The 22121-nt window shown below is 38.5% G+C and overlaps 1 protein-coding gene across 1 annotated transcript; it reads left to right on the top strand.

Moving 5' to 3' along the window:
* Nucleotides 1-1072: 1072 nt before the first annotated feature.
* LOC135639538 (E3 ubiquitin-protein ligase UPL1-like) lies at nt 1073-22070 on the top strand. Its single transcript, XM_065153329.1, has 17 exons — nt 1073-1259; nt 1373-1500; nt 5190-5285; nt 5367-5570; nt 5676-12201; nt 12461-13545; nt 13687-13980; nt 14051-14258; nt 14492-14757; nt 14833-15128; nt 17058-18153; nt 18238-18384; nt 18511-18591; nt 19312-19537; nt 19651-19790; nt 20729-20835; nt 21522-22070. The coding sequence occupies exons 2-17, from the start codon at nt 1405-1407 to the stop codon at nt 21622-21624; spliced, it is 10971 nt and encodes a 3656-aa protein (XP_065009401.1). The 5' UTR covers nt 1073-1259; nt 1373-1404; the 3' UTR covers nt 21625-22070.
* Nucleotides 22071-22121: the final 51 nt, after the last annotated feature.

The following is a 22121-nucleotide window of genomic DNA, read 5'->3' as shown; positions in this document are numbered from 1 at the left end:
GAGGTTGAAATGAAAAAGAAAAGGTCATAATCACTCTACATTTGTCTGCCTCGTGGATAATAGTCAAAAGGAGGCGGTTTGGGCTCATCTCCCCCATGTCGCCCATATGGATAAAACGTTAAATTAGGACATTAAGACAATTACATGTTGTCCCTTATATAGACAAAGTATAAAAACTAACTCCCGATGTTGTGCTGAGGGATTCTTTTTTCGAGAAAACCTCATACCTCATAAATGACATCAGACTAACTTAGACATCAAAGCTATCAGAGCGAAAAATTTTCTCTTGACAACGATCTTAGTATAGGTGGTGCCTTGGAAGCTCAATCGCCTGTCTTAGAGCTATCTCCAAGTCATCTCGGAGCCACTCAAAGAATCACATTGAATCACTTCGAACACTCCTACGTATTCCGATTTGAATCATGTCGGGTTGACTCAAACATCGATAAAACTTTTTTCTAACACCAATTAAATTTATTTATCATATTATACATATAACTTTTTATTTTTTATTAAATTAATCACGCCAAAGATCAATCGGTATAGATTTTATCATGGTTGTATCTAAAGAAATAAAACATGATGCCAAACCATTACATGTTAATTTTATTATTATTGTTTGAAACTTAATCACTCCAATTTAATGGTAAAGTTCGATTTAGAATAATAAATAAAATCAATGATGTTATCTATACGAGTATATATAATTTGATTGTTCCCACGGGACAATTTTAATTTAATTATTAATCACACTTTACTCATCTAATTGGTGGCTTTGTATCGAACAATGACTACTCTTGGTTGGTATACGTAAAATTGTAACTCGTTGTATGCACGTGTATTTTTTACCATGTGTAATTTTGCTGATCGCATTTATTCTACATCGACTATGATTTAGGGTGATTTCTGTTGCGTTGGGTCTAATTGAATCATCCGACCGGGAATGTCACGTGGATATCACGTGATAGTTACACATATGAGGACCCTCTCATCCCTTCCCTGTTGCGCCGACCTACCTCTCTCTCTCTCTCACACACACACATATATGAGTTTATATATATTCCGCCTATTGGGCTTTTATCGGTGGCGTCTCCTTTCCTCTCCTTCGGCTCCACTCTCTCTCTCCTTCTTTCCATCGCTCTCTGCTCTCTTTTTCCAAGTCTTTCATTCGATGTGTATGCTTCATCGCCCTGCTTCTTATCTCTTTGACACGCTCGTTGATTCTCTTTCTTCCTCCTTGCTCATCGACCTAATCACAGGTTCGTGGACTTTGATCTTTTGGATAATCTGTTTAGATGGATAGGGTTTCGATCTGTGTCGCCGTTTATCCTGGATTTTTAGGTTGATTTTTGGGTGCTTGTGGGGGATCCAGGTTCCTGAAACAGGGGAGAGGCTGGAATCGAGATGGCAGGGAACCGGTCGAATCTGCCCTTGCGACTGCAGCAGATCTTATCCGGCGGGAGGTCCGTCTCGCCGGTGCTTAAATTGGAGTCCGAGCCCGTGAGTTCTCCCTGGATTAAACCCCTTCTTATCTTTCGTTCTTGGTGTTCCAATTTAATTTCCGTCATCAGATGGGGTATCTTTTTGTTTTTCTCGATGTTTGATTCTTAGTTGTCGATCGTGGAGTGCGATCAGTGCTTGAAGTCGTTTAGATGGGGATACACGATAGACTCGTCTCTTACGTTGTTTTCCTGTTTTGTCGATCGCGATGGCGTATCTTGTGCTTGCCCTTTTCTTGGTTGTGTTTTTTGCTGTCGTAGCTATTTTGTGATGAATGATTTTAGTACGAGTCAAAAATGGATTTGCTTAACTGCAAAGTAACAAAAATTGGTACTATTTTTGGTGTTCCACTTTTGTGATTTGGTACTGCAAAATAACGAAGTAACTCCGTCGTTTAAACTCTGTTATTCTTCTGGCTTCCACCTTTGTAATTAGATGTGTTGGATGGACCATTTCACGTATGTATCAGAGTTGAAGCTATATCATTCATTATCTATGTCTTCTTTGGCATAAGAAGAAAAGAGAGAAGAAGAAATGACTTGAGTTATCATGTTGGTCTTAGGATCGATTAAGATGATAAGATGGAGGGAAAAAAGATAGAAGACAAGTGAGAACCTTGTTCTGGGTTTGTAAAATCGTGGTGCTCAAGCAATGACCTCTTTATCTATGCTTCCACCCAGCTCTTACCTAGCTTACTTGCTTGGTACTTATTAGTTATTACAACATACATAGTGCATAAGGAACTGGAAGGAAAATGCAAGTTATGATATGTTTTTGAGTTGTGTGCTTCATTAGGAATTTCTTTTATAGGATACAGACCTAGCAGACCTAGTTCATCTACCCTTTTTTTGTGATAGAAGAAGATCAAGTAGTTATAGTATTTCAGAATTGAACAAAAACTGAACAGGGGGAGCCATGGTGATTAACAATTATTACTTCAGTCAAAGGAGTAGGAAACATACATCCATTTGTGCTACTTGAACCAAAGCATTATGTGTGTGTGTGTGTGTGTGTTAGATGCTAGTAAATTGTGGAAGAACTCAACTATTTACCTGAAATAAGGTAAATGGTGCTATCAGATGGAAGCTCGTGTCATATGTATTTCCATGCTAGTTAATGTATATTGTATAGTAAGGAAGGAATTTTCAGAGGAAGCACATCATCTATTATATTGGGTATTTAGAAAAATAGGATCTTGTTATGTGAGTTCCTGGTGAAAGATGGTCTGATGGAAACCATGGGGTTCTATTTTAAATTTTATGGTTGAATATCCTTTTTAGGAAAAAAAAAGTTACAAGTGTTTATACTTATGTTTAATGCATAAGATACTTAGCGTACAACATTTTATAGTTATTTTCAAGTATTTGAGTAAAAAAAACATGGTTTGTTTTCTGAAATATTCAAATTTTTTAGGTCAACTTCAATAGAAAATCCAAGGGTATCAATTTTTTATCAACCATGGTCAAGCCTGCATGTTTTTTGGCCATCCATCCCAAACTCTAATAATCACATTATTAATCTGTTAGATGGGGAAATGTTTATAATGCTCCAGATGATTTCTTTTGTTTTTCATTATATGTTTATTGGTTTCTGCCACAAACTTTTACATGAAAAACTATCTCCATACTGAATGATCATTTTATTGTTTTTAGCTTTGCTACATTGTTTGAGGTTTAATTCTAGCTACTTTGTCATCCTAAGACAGTTTTTCGTGGTTATAAACATTGAAATTTTTATAGGAAGTTTATTTGTATTTGATTACACTTTTGGTTTATGCATTCTCTTAGTTTATAGTATGCTTCTGATGCATGCCAATCATTTAACTTAATTGCTTTCATCATGATGTCCAAGAAAACGGTGCAACCAAGCCTGAAATCCTTCTAGGATTTTGCTGTTAAACTAGCTCCTCTATTGTTAAGCTTGTAAATAATCCTCAAGATATTCATCTCTCTGAATCCTGTGTTGGATAAATGATTAATATCCTTTCCACAAACAATTCAAGTGATAGGTTCCAAACTAATATCTACAGTAACTATATGAGCTACTATACAGCAGACTTGGTTTACTTGATGTTCAAAATATGATTTGCTGTCATGTATAACTTCCTGGTTGGCAAGTTATGAGTGATAATAACTCTTATTATTATTTTACTGCACTCTTTCATCTTCCCCGTCTTCTCCCTGTAGAAACTGTATTTGTTTCATGCATTTAAATTTTATATTGGTTTATGTCACTGGTTCACCATTTCTTTTTGACTGTATATCCCAACAGCAACTTGTAAATACTATTGTATTTCTTTTGCACAATTTCATGGTTCTCAATGTGCTGTACTATTGTAGAAATACATATTTAAGGATACGCTGGCCAAGTGACGTTATGATATGTTTGTTCATAAATAGTTATAATGTTAGGATTTCCTTGTGCTAGTTGCTGCCACTCTTCTTGATTCTTCTGATGCTATGTGTTAATCTGTATTGTAGTTTAATTTTTTTCACATAACGAAAAAGTATAGCCAATGTGTATTGTTTGGGTTTAGTTTGAGTAATGGGGTTGAGTTGCATTAGTGTTGCTTTTAGTTATCTCTGCTCTTGTAAATTATCTGATAGTTATATTGCATCAGGTACATTTTTAATCATTTCTAATTGCTAGAGAACATATTCATATTGGAAATTCATAATACTTTTTGGTATCATTCCTGGAGTTGTTTGTCGGGGATGTTTCACTTGCTTGTTGGGTTGGCTTTTCAACTCAGAGATGTACTAAATTTCAGTGTAAAAAATGTTAGAGGAATATTAAACAAAACAAACTTACAAAGAAATTGTCAGATGAGAATAATATAAGCTAACAGGTTGAATGAATAATGCAATATATATTTGGTGGTTGATGGTCTTATAATAAGTTGTATGTAATATTCAAATGTCCCCAAACATCAATTTTAAAGCACCAAAGAATCTCTTCTGCATGGATTCTGTGAAGCTAGTTGGATTTTCTAATGTCATATTTGTTCTACCTTTCTGATTGCATAATAGTTGTTCTGGACCTTCTGGTGTACCAATAGTATATTGTACCAACATACTAAGCAATTGGACCTTCTGGTGTACCAATAGTATATTGTACCAACATACTAAGCAATTGTTTGAATATGTTATTGTTGGCATTGCTGAAGTGGTGTACCATACTAGTTGATACATATTGGTTTGATAATAATTCTTGTATGGTTACTGGTATTGATATTCATAACCTTGGGCCGAAATGGTACGGGTGGTGTCAGTCTATTTCTTTGTAATATATTCTAGGATATTTTTATTGTTTCATCACAGTTTTGTGATATTTTTTTATCAGAAACAGGAAATTTTGGACTATTATGTGAAATCAATACATTTTTGGTGCTTTCAGTTTTCTTGGTCTCATTTGGACACAAGTTGTCATGTTTCTGATGTTAATTACATATTCCTGCTTGTAGTTCTGTTTCAACTGGTCACTGGTTTGTAATTGAGAAGTAGCATTCATAGAGTCAAGTCTTCTGCATTGTGCCATAAACTGGAACATATTTGATTTGATGTGTCTATAGGACATGTAAATGACGAATTTGAGTTTTCTTTCGATACATCAACTTTTAACTGTATGTTTTTCTGAACCTTTTTTAGATTATCATTTGTCTTAAATATGTTATTATTTGGTATTTGCAGCCTCCGAAGGTTAAAGCTTTCATCGATAGGGTGATTAAGAGCCCATTACATGATATAGCTATACCTCTTTCAGGCTTCCGTTGGGAGTTCAAAAAGGTGCAGTGGTGTTTTTAATATCCAGTAGATGTTTCATGGATGCTTTGCTTGTTCCAATCTTAGTTTTTTATTTCATTTCAGGGAAATTTCAACCACTGGAGGCCGCTTTTTGTGCATTTTGATACATATTTCAAGACATACCTTTCTTGTAGGAAAGACCTCCTTTTGTTGGACCATATGTCAGACGAAGATCCGTTTCCCAAACATTCAGTGATGCAGATCTTAAGAGTCATGCAAATTATTTTTGAAAATTGCCAGAACAAAAGTTCGTTTGGAGGTCTAGAGGTAAATCTGAAGCTCCAAATTATTTAGAGGATAAGTTATATCCACAATTTTAGCAAATCCATTTGCACTTTGCTTACTGACATATTAATCATGTTCCTGAATCAGCACTTCAAGCTTCTACTTGCATCCGTAGATCCAGATATTATTATAGCTACGTTGGAGACTCTTTCGGCTTTGGTGAAGATAAATCCATCCAAGATGCATCTGGGTGGGAAACTGATTGGTTGTGGCTCTCTGAATAGTCGTCTTCTGTCTCTAGCACAGGGCTGGGGAAGCAAAGAAGAAGGCCTGGGTTTACATTCATGTGTTGTGGCAAACGAGAGGAATCAGCATGAAGGATTGTGCTTGTTCCCTTCAGATATTGGTGATAATTGTGATGGTACCCAGCATCGTTTGGGTTCTACTCTCCATTATGAATACAATATGGTTTCTACTATTGAAGAGAGCAAGTCATCCATTTTATGTGTCATAAAGATTCCAGATCTGCATACAAGAAAGGAGGATGATCTGAGCATTTTGAAGCAGTGTGTTGACCAATATGACGTACCTCTAGCACACAGATTTTCATTGCTTACAAGAATTAGGTATGCACATGCCTTCCGCTCTCCCAGAACATGCAGACTGTATAGCAGGATCAGCATTCTTGCTTTCATTGTTCTGGTACAATCAAATGATGCTCATGATGAACTTATGTCTTTCTTTGCAAATGAACCCGAGTACACAAATGAGTTGATCAGGCTTGTTCGTTCTGAAGAATCAGTTCCTGGAACTATAAGGGCACTTGCTATGCTTGCCTTAGGAGCACAGTTAGCAGCATATGCGTCATCGCATGAACGGGCTAGAATTTTGAGTGGTTCAAGTATTATATCTGCTGGTGGAAATCGTATGATGTTGCTAAATGTGCTTCAGAAAGCTATTGTGTCACTTAGCAACCCCAATGATCATTCTACGCCAGTGTTTGTTGATGCTCTTCTACAGTTTTTCTTACTTCATGTTTTATCGTCTTCAAGCTCTGGTAGTGCTCTAAGGGGGTCAGGAATGGTTCCCCCACTTCTACCTCTTTTACAAGACTCTGATCCAGCACATATTCATCTTGTCTCTTCTGCGGTCAAAACCTTGCAGAAGCTGATGGAGTATAGTAGCCCAGCTGTATCTCTATTTAAAGATTTAGGTGGCATTGAACTTTTGGCTCAGAGACTGCAGATTGAAGTTCATAGAATTATTGGCTCAGGTGAAGCTAATAGTAACACACTTATATCACCTGATCTGTTAAAATCTGATGAAGATCATCTGTATTCACAGAAGCGCCTTATCAAGTTTTTGCTTAAGACACTGGGTTCTGCCACATATTCTCCAGCAAATGAGACAAGGACTCAGAATTCTCACCATAACTCCTTGCTTGCTTCTTTATCCTTGATATTTAACAATGTAAGCATGTTTGGAGGGGACATTTATTTTTCTGCAGTAACTGTTATGAGTGAGATCATTCACAAGGATCCAACTTGTTTTCCTGTTCTGAATGAATTTGGTCTCCCGGAATCATTTTTATCATCAGTGATTTCTGGGATCCTTCCTTCCTCAAAAGCACTTATATGTGTTCCCAATGGTCTTGGTGCCATCTGCCTTAATGCTAAAGGATTGGAGGCAGTTAAAGAGACTGGTGCACTGCGATTTTTGGTGGAGACCTTCACAACAAGGAAATATTTGTTAGCAATGAATGAAGGTGTTCTTCTTTTAGCAAATGCTGTTGAGGAGCTTCTTCGGCATGTATCTTCACTAAGAGGTATTGGCATTGAGATAATAATTGAAATTATTAACAATCTTGCCTCCATGGGAGAAGAGAAATGCAAAGAAACTACAGTGGTTATGGATGAGAACACTGCCATGGAAACTGATATTGAAGAAAAGGCAAATGAAGGGCATGATTTGGTGAGAGCTATGGAATTAGCTACAGACGGCATCAGCGATGAGCAGTTTGAGCAGTTATGCATCTTCCATGTGATGGTATTAGTTCATCGAACAATGGAAAATTCTGAAACTTGTAGAATGTTTGTGGAGAAGGGGGGTATAGAAAATTTGTTGAGACTTCTTCAACGACCTAGCATCACACAGTCATCAGATGGGATGCCGATTGCTTTGCATAGCACTGTGGTCTTCAAGGGCTTTACTCAGCATCATTCTGCACCCCTTGCACGTGCATTTTCTGCCTCTCTCAGGGAGCATTTAAAGAAAGCTCTGAATGGATTTAGTTCAGTTTCTGGTTTGTCTTTGCAGGATACTAAGTTTACACAGGATAGTGAAATCTTCTCTTCTCTTTTTGTTGTTGAGTTTCTCCTTTTCCTTGCTTCCTCTAAAGATAACCGCTGGATGAGTGCATTGCTCACTGAATTTGGAGATTCTAGCAGGGATGTACTAGAAGATATCGGGTGTGTGCATCGTGAAGTCCTGTGGCAGATTGCCTTTCTCGAAGATTCAAAGATCGAAAGAGATTATGATTCCTCTTCAAATGAGGTAAATGTAGACCCTGGGGTGGTCGACTCAGACGAGCAAAGGATCAATTCTTTTAGGCAGTATCTTGATCCATTACTTAGACGAAGAGTTTCTGGGTGGAGCATAGAGTCTCAAGTTTCTGACCTCATTAGTATATATCGTGACCTTGGCCGAGCTGCTACTGGGTCACATAGATATGGTGTAGATGGCTATTCAGCGTTACGAGTTGCTTCCAGTTCCCGATCCCGGCCTTCTAATTCTTTAGACTCAAGTGCTGCAAGCAAAACAGAAGAGGACAAACGTAAATCTTATCATTCTTTATGTCATGAGATGATGAGGTCACTCTCTTATCATATTAACCATCTGTTTATGGAGCTGGGAAAAGCCATGCTGCTTACTTTGCGCCGCGAGAACAATTCTGTAAATGTTTCTCCTTCTATTGTGTCTGTTATCAATACAGTTGCCTCCATTGTGTTGGGACACTTGAATTTTGGGGGGAATTCTAATATGGAGAGTGAGGTCTCTGTCTCCACAAAATGTCGATATCTTGGCAAAGTGATTGAATTTATTAATGGAGTTCTATTAGACAGGCCAGAATCTTCCAACCCCATAATGGTAAAGTTCTTTTTTGGACATGGGGTTATTCAGGTCATTTTAACCACTTTTGAAGCTACAAGCCAGTTGCTTTTCACAGTCAACAGGGTGCCAGCTTCGCCAATGGATATGGATGATAAATGCCACAAAGAAGAGAAAGAAGAATCAGATAATTCATGGATATGTGGTCCTTTAGCTAGTTATGGCACACTACTGGACCACTTAGCCACATCATCTTTCATCTTGTCTTCCTCGACGAAGCAGTTGCTTGAGCAACCTATCACAAACGATGTCATTTCATTTCCTCAAGATGCAGAGGCATTTGTAAGGGTGCTTCAATCTAAGGTACTTAAGGCTGTACTTCCCATTTGGACCCATCCTCACTTTGCTGAATGCAACTTGGAGTTTATTACTTCAATGATCTCTATTATGAGGCATATTTACATTGGGGTCGAGGTTCGAAATGCCAGTGGCAACACAGAAGCTCACTTATCTGGTCCTCCACCTGATGAATCAGCTATAGCATTGATTGTAGAGATGGGCTTTTCTCGTGCCAGGGCAGAAGAAGCACTGAGACAGGTTGGGACAAATAGTGTGGAGATTGCAACTGATTGGCTGTTTTCACATCCAGAAGAACCACAAGAGGATGATGAACTTGCTCGAGCTGTTGCCATGTCCTTAGGAAACTCAGCTACATCTTTAAAGGAAGATGAAACAGTAAACACTAGTAATGCTGACCAGGAGGAGGAAGCTGTTCAATTGCCTCCCGTTGATGACATTTTATCAGCATGCATTAGACTCCTGCAGGTGAATGAACAATTAGCATTCCCTGTCAGGAATCTGCTTGTTATGATTTGTTCACAAAATGATGGTCAGCACCGGCAGAAGGTTCTCTCCCATATCATTGATCATGTCAAACATTGTTGTACAGCATCAACTCCATTAAGTGAAAGTATGTTGTCTGCACTTTTTCATGTCCTTGCTTTGATTCTCCATGAAGATGTTATGGCACGGGAAGTTGCCTCCCAGGCTGGCCTAATAAAGATTGCTTTGGACCTGCTTTCTGGTTGGAATCCGGGCACTTCTGATGATGGAAAACTGCAAGTTTCAAAGTGGGTGACTGCATGCTTGCTTTCTGTTGATCAGCTGCTTCAGTTGGATCCTAAGATGACTCCGGGAATAGTTAATTTGGAACAACTGAAAAAAGACAATCTTAATAACCCTAATTCCATTGTGATTGATGAGAAGAAAACAAAGGATTTACAGTCTTCTTTCGGATCAACTGTTGGATTTTTGGATATGCAGGACCAGAGGAGGCTTTTGGAAATATGCTGCAGATGTATACAGAATCGATTACCTTCTGAGACAATGCATGTGGTGCTGCAGCTCTGTTCTACATTAACTAAAGTACATTCAGTTGCTGTTAGTTTTCTTGATGCTGGAGGTTTGCATGCTTTGCTTAGTTTGCCTACCAGCAGCTTGTTCCCTGGATTCAATAATGTAGCAGCTGCCATTATCCGTCACATTTTGGAAGACCCTCATACTCTTCAGCAAGCCATGGAATTGGAAATACGCCACAGCCTCATTGCGGCAGCAAATAGACACTCAAATGCAAGAGTTTCACCACGAACTTTTGTTCAAAACTTAGCTATTGTTATTTCCAGGGACCCTGTGGTGTTTCTGAAAGCTGCACAAGCTGTATGCCGGATTGAGATGATAGGTGACAGGCCTAATATTGTGCTGTTGAAAGATCGTGAGAAGGAAAAATCCAAGGCAATAGACAGGGAGAAAATAGCCGAGAAAGACAAAGTACCAGCTAGTGATGACAAGACTACTGGAGTAGAAGTGGTCCCAGTGGCCCCGGGAAGTGGACATGGTAAATCACCAGATTTGAACACAAAGAACCCTAAAGCTCATCGAAAATCTCCTCAGAGTTTTACAAGTGTAATTGAATATCTCTTGGATTTGATTGTGAAATTTGTCCCTCCTTCAGAAGCTGATCACCAAACTGATTCTGTTCCTGGTGTTCCATCACTATCAGACATGGATATTGACTCCACGTCAGCTAAAGGAAAAGGAAAAATCACTGCTGTTTCATCTGAAGATAGCAAAGTTACTACTCAGGAGGCTTTAGCCTCTCTTGCCAAAAGTGCTTTTATTGTGAAGTTGTTGACAGAGATTCTTCTGACTTATGCTTCATCAATCCATGTGTTGCTTCGAAGAGATGCTGAACTCAGTGGCTTCCGTGCTCCTTCAAGGGGTTTATGTGGGAATAGCAGTGGGGGGATCTTTCATCACATTCTTCATAATTTTCTCCTGTACCCAGGAATCTGCAAGAAAGATAAGAAAACTGATGGAGATTGGAGGCATAAGTTAGCTACTAGAGCTAATCAACTTTTGGTGGCATCCTCCGTTCGCTCTGCAGAAGGACGTAGAAGGATTTTTTCTGAAATTACTTATGTGTTCAATGACTTTGCTGACTCATCTAGTCAATGTAGGGCAGCTGATTACCGTATGCATCCCTTTGTTGATCTACTTAATGATATCCTTGCTGCTCGTTCGCCAACTGGTTCATATATCTCAGCAGAAGCTTCAGTTACTTTTATTGATGTTGGGCTTGTTCGCTCTCTAAGTCGGACTCTTAAAGTGCTAGACTTGGACCATTCTGATTCACCAAAGCTCATTACAGGAATTATCAAGGTGTTGGAGTTGGTGACCAAGGAACATGTTCATTCTGCATACATTAATTCTGCAAAGGAGGACAACCCCGTGAGGCTTGCTTCTAATGAGCAACAAGTAGGTTCATCTAATTATCATGGTGATAGGTTTGAGGCCCTGGAAACAACATCCCAACCAGATCATGCAGAAGTGGTGGCTGACCAAAGGGAAGCTTTTAATGCTGTCCAAACTTCAGGAAATTCTGATTCTGTTATAGATGACATGGACCGTGACCGGGAATTGGATGGAGGTTTTGCTCGTGAAGCCGAAGATGATTTCATGCGTGAAGCTTCTGAAGATGGCATTGGCTTGGAGAATGGTGTTTCAACTGTGGAAATTAGATTTGATATACCCCAAAATGCGGAAGATGGTATGGGTGATGAAGATGATGATGAAGATATGTCAGGGGATGAAGGTGAAGTTGATGAGGAAGATGATGAGGATGATGAGGAAAATAATGACTTGGAGGAAGATGAAGTCCATCAGATGTCTCATCCTGACACCGATCATGATGACCATGAGATTGATGATGAAGAATTTGATGAAGATGTCTTGGAAGAAGAGGATGACGATGATGAGGAAGATGATGGTGTGATACTCAGATTGGAAGAGGGTATAAGTGGGATAAATGTTTTCGATCACATTGAAGTTCTTGGTAGTGACAATTTTGCTGCAATGCCTGACATATTTGGTTCTAGACGTCAAGGGCGTACAACATCCATTTACAATCTTCTTGGAAGAACTGGTGATCATTCTGCTCTTCATCTTGAACATCCACTATTGGAAGAGCCTTCTTCTTTTAGACATCTTGTTCACCAAAGACAGACAGGTGATATATCCGATTCTTGTGTTGCTTTATTGTTGGTTTTATATTTATTCTTTTTGTTCTACATAGTTCTCTTAATTAGAGACAATCGGGTGACATATCCATTTCCTCATTTGTTTGTTGTTTAACCTTTTCATCTCTACATGAATTTTCTCATCCATTGCTGGTTTCCTACTTTAGCAGACAGTAATACCAATAGTTACCAATCTGTCAAAAGTACTTCAGGCATCACATGCTTACATTTTCAGATTTTGCTTTTCAGAGAATGCCGTGGATATAGCTTTCTCAGATAGAAATCATGAAAATACTTCTTACAGAATGGATGCTATCTTCCGATCATTGAGAAACGGACGACATGGACATCGTTTTAGTATGTGGTCAGACGATAACCATCAACGTGGTACCTCTAGTGCTCCTGCAGTGCCGCAAGGCATTGAAGAACTACTTGTTTCCCAATTAAGGCAGCCTACTCCTGTCCAAGTATCTGACAGAAATATGCCGACTAACAGTCCACAAGAAAAACATGAACCCAACCAGTTGCAGATGTCAGAAGTGGAAGTTAGGGAAGAAGCTGAAGTAAGAGGTTCTGAGAATAATGAAAATATTATTATTCCTTCACAAGTGATAGATGGTTCTGGAAATGGTGGTGTTGGATCAACCAATGGTGATCCACTTCAAGACACAGGCATTGCTGGTGGAGGTGAGCAAGGGACTGAGATGCAGTACGAACGGAGTGATGCAGTTGTACGAGATGTAGAAGCTGTGAGCCAAGCAAGCAGTGGTAGTGGGGCAACTTTGGGGGAAAGCCTTCGCAGTTTGGAAGTAGAAATAGGAAGTGTTGATGGACATGATGATGGAGATAGGCAAGGTCCTGTGGATAGGCTGCCTCTGGGTGATTTGCAGCCACCAGCTAGGCCGAGAAGGTCTTCTGGAAATGCAATGCCAGGAAGTGCCCGTGATACATCTCTAGAAAGTGTTAGTGAGGTTCCACAACATCAAAACCAAGAAACTGATCAGAATGCTCTAAATGTGGAGCCGCAACCAAATGAAAATGTCAACACTGACACAATAGACCCTACATTTTTGGAGGCTCTTCCGGAGGAATTACGAGCTGAAGTTCTTTCCTCACGACAGAATCAGGTGGCGCAGACTTTGAATGAGCAACCTCAAGCTGATGGAGATATTGATCCTGAATTTCTTGCTGCACTTCCTCCTGATATTAGGGAAGAGGTCCTAGCACAACAACGTGCTCAAAGACGACAGCAATCACAACAATTGGAAGGTCAACCAGTTGAGATGGATGCTGTTTCAATAATTGCTACACTTCCTTCAGAAATTCGGGAGGAGGTAAGCTTAGTGCAGCCCTGTCGTTAGAAATTCAAGCTTTTATTACAAAATTTAGCTGTTGATTTATTTGTTGTTATCTGTAATCATGTTCTTTAAATGTCATATTTCATCCATGTGATGCCCAAAACGTTGTCATTTCAGGTGCTTCTCACATCACCAGATACTCTCTTGGCCACACTAACTCCTGCACTTGTTGCCGAAGCAAACATGTTGCGTGAAAGATTTGCCCATAGAGGCACACTCTTTGGCATGAGTTCTAGAAATCGTCGGGGTGAGTCTTCTAGGCATGGTGAAGCAATTGGGTCCACTCTAGGCCGAAATGTCGAGGCTGCTGTTCGTAGATCTGCAGTTGGCAAACTGATTGAAACTGCTGGTGTGCCTCTAGTTGATACAGATGATCTAAAAGCAATGATCAGACTATTGCGTATTGTTCAGGTAATTGCTTGTTTGTCTTGGTGTTTTATACAATGTTTATTTGATTGACGATTTGACTTGTGAGTTGCAGCCATTGTACAAAGGTCAATTACAGAGGCTTCTCTTGAATCTGTGTACCCATCATGAAACGAGAACTTCTTTGGTGAAAATTTTAATGGACATGCTAATGCTTGATCTAGGAGGATCTGTTAACAATTCAATTGATTCTGCTGAATCGCCATTTCGGTTGTATGGATGCCAGAGTTATGTTGCATACTCCCGTCCTCAATTTAATGGAGGTAATGTTTTAGCTTCAGCAGTATATTGGACTGATTGTGATAATGTGGTCAGGGACTTTTTGTAGACTTGGTGATTCTCATGTAGTTTACACTACATGTTGTTTCATTTAGTACAACAAAATCTCCCCTCACACTAACTAGTTGATTAATTATGTCATGTTTTGCTAAGCATAAAATTATTTTTTTGATTTATAATTGTTCTTCATGTTCATCAAATATCTGTAAATATGCAGGAGTACCCCCACTGGTGTCTCGGCGTATTTTGGAAACTCTGACTTACTTGGCACGAAACCATCTGAACGTGTCTAAACTTTTACTCCATCTTGAATTGCCCTGTCGATCTACATGTGTTCTGGAAGCATCGGATCAGGCACGTGGAAAAGGTGTTCTCATGGAAGAAGATAAACCTGAAGATGAGAGACGAGCATTTGCCATTGTGTTGCTTTTAAGTCTCTTGAGTCAGCCATTGTACATGAGAAGTGTTGCACATCTCGAACAGGTACAACTAACAACTGCTGCGAACTTATTGCTGTTTCAAAAATCGACACCTATGACTGTACCTTTATCTTTTCAGTTGCTAAACCTTGTTGAAGTCATTATTGTAAATGGTGAAAATGACACTGATCTATCCATAAAACCTGGAGCTTCTCTTGAGCAATCATCTGGTCCTGAAAACACCATGCAAGACACACATGTTACTGCTGATGCTGTCCGGTCTTCTGCTGAAGAGGATGTCAAATCTACTACAGACAAGGATTCCAAAAGGCCTTCTACATCAGGTGCAAACATCATGAACAATATAAGTGACATTTTATTGAGCATCCCAGAAGGAGAACTGCAACTTCTATGCTCATTGCTTGCACGTGAAGGGTATGACTTAGTCCTTCCCTTTTTCTTCTTGTTTTATTCACTTTTAAATGATGCATTTAACGATTAATTACTGTGGCCATACTTTAAAAAGCCTGTTTTTTTCTCACAACATGCTTTTAGCTGGAAGGTGCTTTCTAAAGAAACCGTAATTAATGTCCACTTATATGAGTTAATAAAGAGTGATTGGGCCATTGATTTACTTGTATGCTTTTTCTTAAATTGCTCTTAAACTTCACAAGTGTTTGGTTGAGTTGAATCCATATTTTGTTCTTTTGTGCGTCAGAGTTTGCCTGTAGTTTGCTGATGGTGATTGTGGGTGTTCCTTCAAATATATGAATATGCAGTGTAATTTGGTTAGATTGGAGTCTGTCTTAACTCTTAAGTCTTAACTAGGTAGTCTTCTGAGTTAATGATGGAGACAAACCATGGCTGGATCTGTATGTGATATTCCAAACTATTTTGAGCAATGAATTTCACTGTCTTTGTTATTTGATGACAGAAAGGGTCTAATTATTGGTACCCTGTAGCTGGACAATTGAATTTACATGTTTATCCTTCCTAGACAAAAGACCACCAATTGGTGTCCCCCTAAATATGTCAGTCCTAGTCTACAAGGTGGACAACAGTGAACTAAAAGATCATATGTAGCTATTCTTTTTTTCGTGTGCTCCTGTAAGGCTCTTCTGGCAGTCTTATGATCTAGACAGGAAATAATGGTCTTATGTTTATGAAAGATATGATGACTTATTGATAATTCCTTCTCTGGTTACTGTTTCTTCGAACATCTAGTTTTCTCATGTTTAAGGATGGTCTTTTATGTCCATGCCTTTTCCTCCAATCTTGTCTCTTATATTTTGTGATCTTTAATAATGTGTTGCATGAATGGGTGCCGTATGTGGATTTTAAAACAGATCAGAGCAAAGATTTGGACTACTAAACTATTTTGTCTTTCACTGTATATTGGTCTTCAAGTAGTTATTAATTGTTTCTCTTTTTTAAGATTTTAATTTTCTGTTTAATTTTTGCCAGTTTAAGATCTTACTTTGATCAAGTGTAGGTACCTGCTTGGATGGTATTCCATATGTTTCATCATCAGCTTTTCAGTCTTATTTTTTTTTCTTTTTTTCTAGCAAGTTTTGTTTTATTTTTCGACAATCTGATGTTTTCACTAACCAAAATTTAACCAACATAATTGTGGCTTGACTCTTATGAATATTGGCCATTTTATGAAGTTCTTGCATTAACTATGCTGTAAAAAAGCCTTAAATTTTTGATAATTTCATTTCATCTAAAAGCTTAAGCTCATATGTGAGATATTGTACAATTTATATTCTTGACACTACACTCAAGTGTAGGTGGCAGACTGGTCCAGACCCAACATATGCGGAATTTGAATTGATTGGTTTTTATGCGTGTGTGTGTGTTGCATGGATAAGTTTTGAAGACAGAACCTTTTGCTTTGATACCGTACTATATCTTTAGTCAATTCATTTCATCTAAGCCTGCAGATGAGACATGTTTTGATTTATATTCTTAACAAGAAGTTTCTCTCAGTGGTAAAATATTTTGTTATCCAGTCAACTTCTGCTGATGTGCTATCTGGAGTACTGAGGACTATTTGTCCACCAAATTGTATGCTTTGGGGATCTGCTGTGGTTGCCAGCAGGCCATTATGGCATCTATCTTTGTCTTTGTTCCCAGCACCCTTATTTTACTCCTTATATACCTTATCTGCTATGTTCTTTTTTTGCAGTGTGTGCTGCCAGGTTTCACGTATGCTTCTCTGACATGACATACAAATTTATGGAATAACATCCAAATTTTTTGCTACACCAACCTTTATCTTTCCCCTGCCCAAGGATTTTACTTCTCTTTTTGTTAAGCTGTCTCTATTCTTGTTTGTTTTTTACAACTTTTTTTAATTTGCAGATTGTCAGATAATGCATACATGCTTGTGGCTGAGGTATTAAAAAAGATGGTAGCTAGTGCTCCAACATATTGCCGTTTGTTTACTACAGAGCTTGTCAGTTCAGTGCGAAGCTTGAGTGTCTGTGCAATGAATGAACTGAACTCATATGAGGATGCTGAAAAAGCTCTTCTCAGCTCATCTTCTACAAATGGGACTGCGATCTTGCGAGTTTTGCAGGCCTTGAGCTCCCTTGTTGCTGCATTACATGAAAAGGACCCTGAGAAAGACCATACTGATGCTCTTTCTCACGTGTGGGATATAAATGCTGCACTGGAACCATTGTGGCTAGAGCTGAGCAACTGTATAAGCAAAATTGAGATTTCTTCAGAAACCCCATCAGATTTGACTTCTCCTGGAAATCTTGCATCCACAAGTACAGGTGTAGTGCCACCACTACCTGCTGGCGCCCAGAACATCTTGCCATACATAGAATCATTCTTTGTAACATGTGAGAAACTTCGTCCTGGTCAATATGAAGCAGTTCAAGATTTTGCTACCACAACAACTGACATTGAAGAAACTACAACACCAACTGGTGGGCAGAAGTCATCTGGGGCATCTTCAAGCACTGATGAAAAGCATGTTGTTTCTGTTAGGTTTTTAGAGAAACACAGGAAGTTGTTAAATTCATTTATTCGGCAGAATCCTGGTTTGCTTGAGAAGTCATTTTCTCTCATGCTCAAAGTTCCCCGCTTCATTGATTTTGACAACAAACGTGCTCATTTTCGTTCAAAAATAAAACATCAACATGATCATCATCACAGTCCAGTTAGAATTTCGGTGAGAAGAGCCTACATACTGGAGGACTCATATAATCAATTGCGAATGCGGTCACCACACGATTTGAAGGGAAAACTGACTGTGCATTTTCAAGGAGAAGAAGGCATTGATGCTGGTGGGCTCACTCGGGAATGGTATCAGTTGCTTTCCCGTGTAATCTTCGATAAGGGTGCTCTGCTTTTCACAACGGTCGGCAATGAATCGACATTCCAGCCAAATCCCAATTCTGTGTACCAGACAGAACATCTTTCGTATTTCAAGTTTGTTGGACGAGTGGTGGGTTGTTTCTTCGTTTTTAGCATATATTCCCATACCACTTTGTTTGTCTGTGGTTTATAAACATTCCCAATTTTTCTCCAGGTTGGTAAAGCACTCTTTGATAGTCAGCTCCTGGATGTCCATTTCACCCGATCGTTCTACAAACACATCCTTGGTGTAAAGGTTACTTATCATGACATTGAGGCTGTTGATCCTGATTACTATAAGAACCTGAAGTGGATGCTTGAGGTATGCTATACTTGATATGAATTTTGAAGCTCTTGATTCTTTTATTGTCTGCAAATCTTTGCTCATATTTGTTGTTTCATGAGTATTTCAATACTTGTTTTTCTCTCTGTTAATTTTCTGTTGCAGAATGATATAAGTGATGTTTTAGACGTTACTTTCAGCATGGATGCTGATGAAGAAAAGCTGATATTGTATGAAAGGGCAGAGGTATGTGTTTGCTTGTGGTTTCTTCCTGCGTGATCTTAACAGAGGCACACATATAAGATGGTGTAGCATAGATATTTTCTAAGCAGTTCGTTTCAGAAACCTGTCTGCTTAAACTACTAAATTAAGTCACTAGACAATTAACAAAATGCATGAAATGGTTGATTGTTCTTGGGGTCTTATCTTGAATACATATTACATAAACTAGTGATGTGCATATTAGAAGTTCAATGGATAAAATATGTGATTTCTTGCTGTGAATTAAAAGGTGATCATCCATTATCTTCATTCTTTTCCTTATTAGATTTTGTTTCCATTACATGTAATTTGAAATTTGACTTGTATATGCTTCTTTTTTATGTAATGATCCCTAAATTATATTCACATGCTTGCAACAAAAGATAGCTCAAGATGCCTTGTAAAGGACTTGGTAATAATGTCCCTTATGAATATTTATTCTTCCAGCTTATTCTGTGTTTATTGTGTGCTTGCATATGTTAATGTGTTCATTGTCTCATTGAGAAGCTGTAGGTGTTCGCACTTTTCTAAATCTGTTAGGCTTGTGGTTAGATAATGGATTTTCTTTCAATCTATCTTATACTCCATCTTTTTTGCAATTTGAAATCATGTCTCACAATCTCCTAGTATCCCAAATAAATTATGCTTTATTATTTTTCATTTAGTACTATATAGTATATATGTTCTGACATTTTGGTTATGTAGGTGACTGATTGTGAGTTGATTCCTGGTGGGCGAAATATCAGGGTCACTGAAGAAAACAAACATGAATATGTTGATCGTGTAGCAGAACATTTGCTAACAACTGCGATTAGGCCTCAAATCAATGCATTTATGGAAGGTTTTACTGAATTGATACCTAGGGATTTAATATCTATCTTCAATGATAAAGAGCTGGAATTATTAATCAGTGGACTTCCAGATATTGATTGTGAGTTGCTAATAGATATGTTTTTGCAGTGTTCGAGCCAGCATCTTGTATGATAATTACATTCTATCTGTTATTTTATTTCTCATTTATAGACTTTGTTTAACTCCTGACAGTGGATGACTTGAGGGCAAATACTGAGTACTCTGGATACAGTAATGCGTCCCCTGTAATTCAATGGTTCTGGGAAGTCGTTCAGGGCTTCAGCAAGGAGGATAAAGCTCGATTCTTGCAATTTGTCACAGGCACCTCCAAGGTGGTTTTCTTTCCCTGAACATCTTATCTATACATTCTATGAAATAACAATTCACTTAAAAGCAATAGCGGACAAATGCATAGGGTAGCTTGTTTGGGTAAGTTGCTTAAATTGCTGGCTCATGGTAGCCAACCCCAGAGCTGGGGCATTGCAACGTCCCCTTGTTGCTAGTTCATGGGGCATTAGCCTCCTCCATGTGCCGTTCCTTGTAGCATAAGCCTGTATTTTCGTATATCTAATCAGATTATAGGTATTTATAACTTCTTAGGGTTCAAAATGATAAACAAGAGAATATGATTCTCCACCATTTTAGTTTTGACATTGTTCCATGGTTTGAATTACTATGGTATATTGGTTATGCCATACCTTTCCAAGCGTAATGGTACTGCTTTTCCAGCCTTTCTGGTTGGTGGCACGTCTTCCTCCTGCTCCCCCCCTCTTCCTCCTCATCCTTTTGCTCTTAATATTGTATGTATCGGGACTCGTACCTATCTAGCTAACTATTGGTATGGTCCTCTTAACCAAAATTTGAGCCATGCTTCTATATATATTATTGGCATATCAAGGTTGAACATGTATTGCACTCTTATCAGAATCTCGTATAGATTAGACCTTGCATATGTCAAGTATAAATATTATTTATAAGTACCAGGTGATTATTATTTAATTTTATTATTTGAAATTATTATTTTCTATGGTTAGAAGTACCAGGTGATTGGTAATATCTGTATACTGTGATGTCATCAGTTCATGAGATTCGTCAACTTACTTTTGTCCTTCCCATTTGGTTCTTTTTATTTTAATAGCTTAGCTGCTTTTTCATTTTATATAGTTCATCTTATATTTGGTTAGCAGCTGTCTAACAAACATTTAGATAGTTAAGATATTCTCAACTTGTTTACCTTTTTATTTATATCTTGCTATTTATTTTCTACCAGGTCCCATTGGAAGGTTTTAGTGCTCTTCAAGGAATCTCAGGCTCACAGAGGTTTCAGATTCACAAGGCATACGGCACCCCCCACCATCTGCCTTCAGCTCATACTTGGTAAGCCTTTTCTATCTTCTGTATAAAGTAACTTTAAAAAGTAAGCAGACTGAAACTGAGCCAGAGTTTAAGCAATTTTAGGTCTTAAATATTTTCTTTTCTTCAGTATAAAAAAACCAATTACATGATTTTTTTAAAGCTACTAATGAGTATCATCTCCTGACTTCATTTAAAATATGGGACATTTATTTTTGTACCAAGTAGAAAACGATTAATACCATTTTACAATTTTGTTGGGTGGGTGTGTGTATCCAATCCAGTTATGGAAATCTCTCACCCGTGCACATTTCATTCGAGTCAAAGTTGGGATAAGTTGGCAGGTAGTAGTAGCAATTTGCCGATTCCTAAATGGTGGATCAGGGATAGTTTATCAGTGACTGTGGTTGGACTGAAATTAACTAGACAGGGGAAACATCCTTTCACCAGCTGAGACTGCCCTGATGTGAACTCTCTTGTTCAATCCGAATGATGTGGTTCAGGTTTGTTTTAATTTTTAAGTCCCTTTTGGTTATGGAGTAATCATTATCTCCCTCGATGAATTGCTTGTTCCTGCTGTTTGTTTTTCAAGAACTTAATCAGCGACAATCTTAGGTGTGGTCTTCTACCATGTAGCAGTAGTGCTGTGTTCAGTTATCTGATCATTGTTAACATGACATGATTTTGTTTCCACATTATACTTGTTGCAGCTTTAACCAATTAGACCTGCCTGAGTATACCTCCAAAGAACAGCTGGAGGAGAGGCTACTTCTAGCTATCCATGAAGCTAATGAAGGGTTCGGCTTTGGTTGATCGTGATGGAACCTATTCCCCATGATGTACAGATTCTGTATCGAACATGATTTTCGAAGCCAGCTCACCCGATCCGAAATGTGGTTTCTTAAACATTCTCCACCGTGCGTAGAAGCTAAGGGTTTTAATCAGAGGTCAACCGTGATGATGATGAGTTAGGAGGAGAGAAGGCCCTGTTATTCTCAATCTCCAAGTTTTAGTTTGCAGGTTGGGGATGAGGTATACTTTCAGAGCAGAGTGTTGGCGAGCGAAAGTTGTGGGTGTCATATATGCGAGGCCAATTTCTTTTTCTTTCTCCCCAATTGTTTTAGCACACAGCTTTGTACTTGAAATTATCCCAACTTCTTCACTCGAATACTTTTGGGCAGGTGTTGTATGGCAACGTTGCTAAGGTGTTTACCAGTACAAGGTTTACATGACAATCTCATTCGTTCCCTTTTTATTTATTTGTTGGACATCTGTATTTGGTATAACTCATCATCTCTGTGATTCGTTCT

This window comes from Musa acuminata, chromosome BXJ3-6, assembly GCF_036884655.1.
Source record: "Musa acuminata AAA Group cultivar baxijiao chromosome BXJ3-6, Cavendish_Baxijiao_AAA, whole genome shotgun sequence".
NCBI classification, from domain to species: domain Eukaryota; kingdom Viridiplantae; phylum Streptophyta; class Magnoliopsida; order Zingiberales; family Musaceae; genus Musa; species Musa acuminata.
Note: the sequence above shows the minus strand (reverse complement) of the source record. Positions and strands in the feature narration are given on the sequence as shown.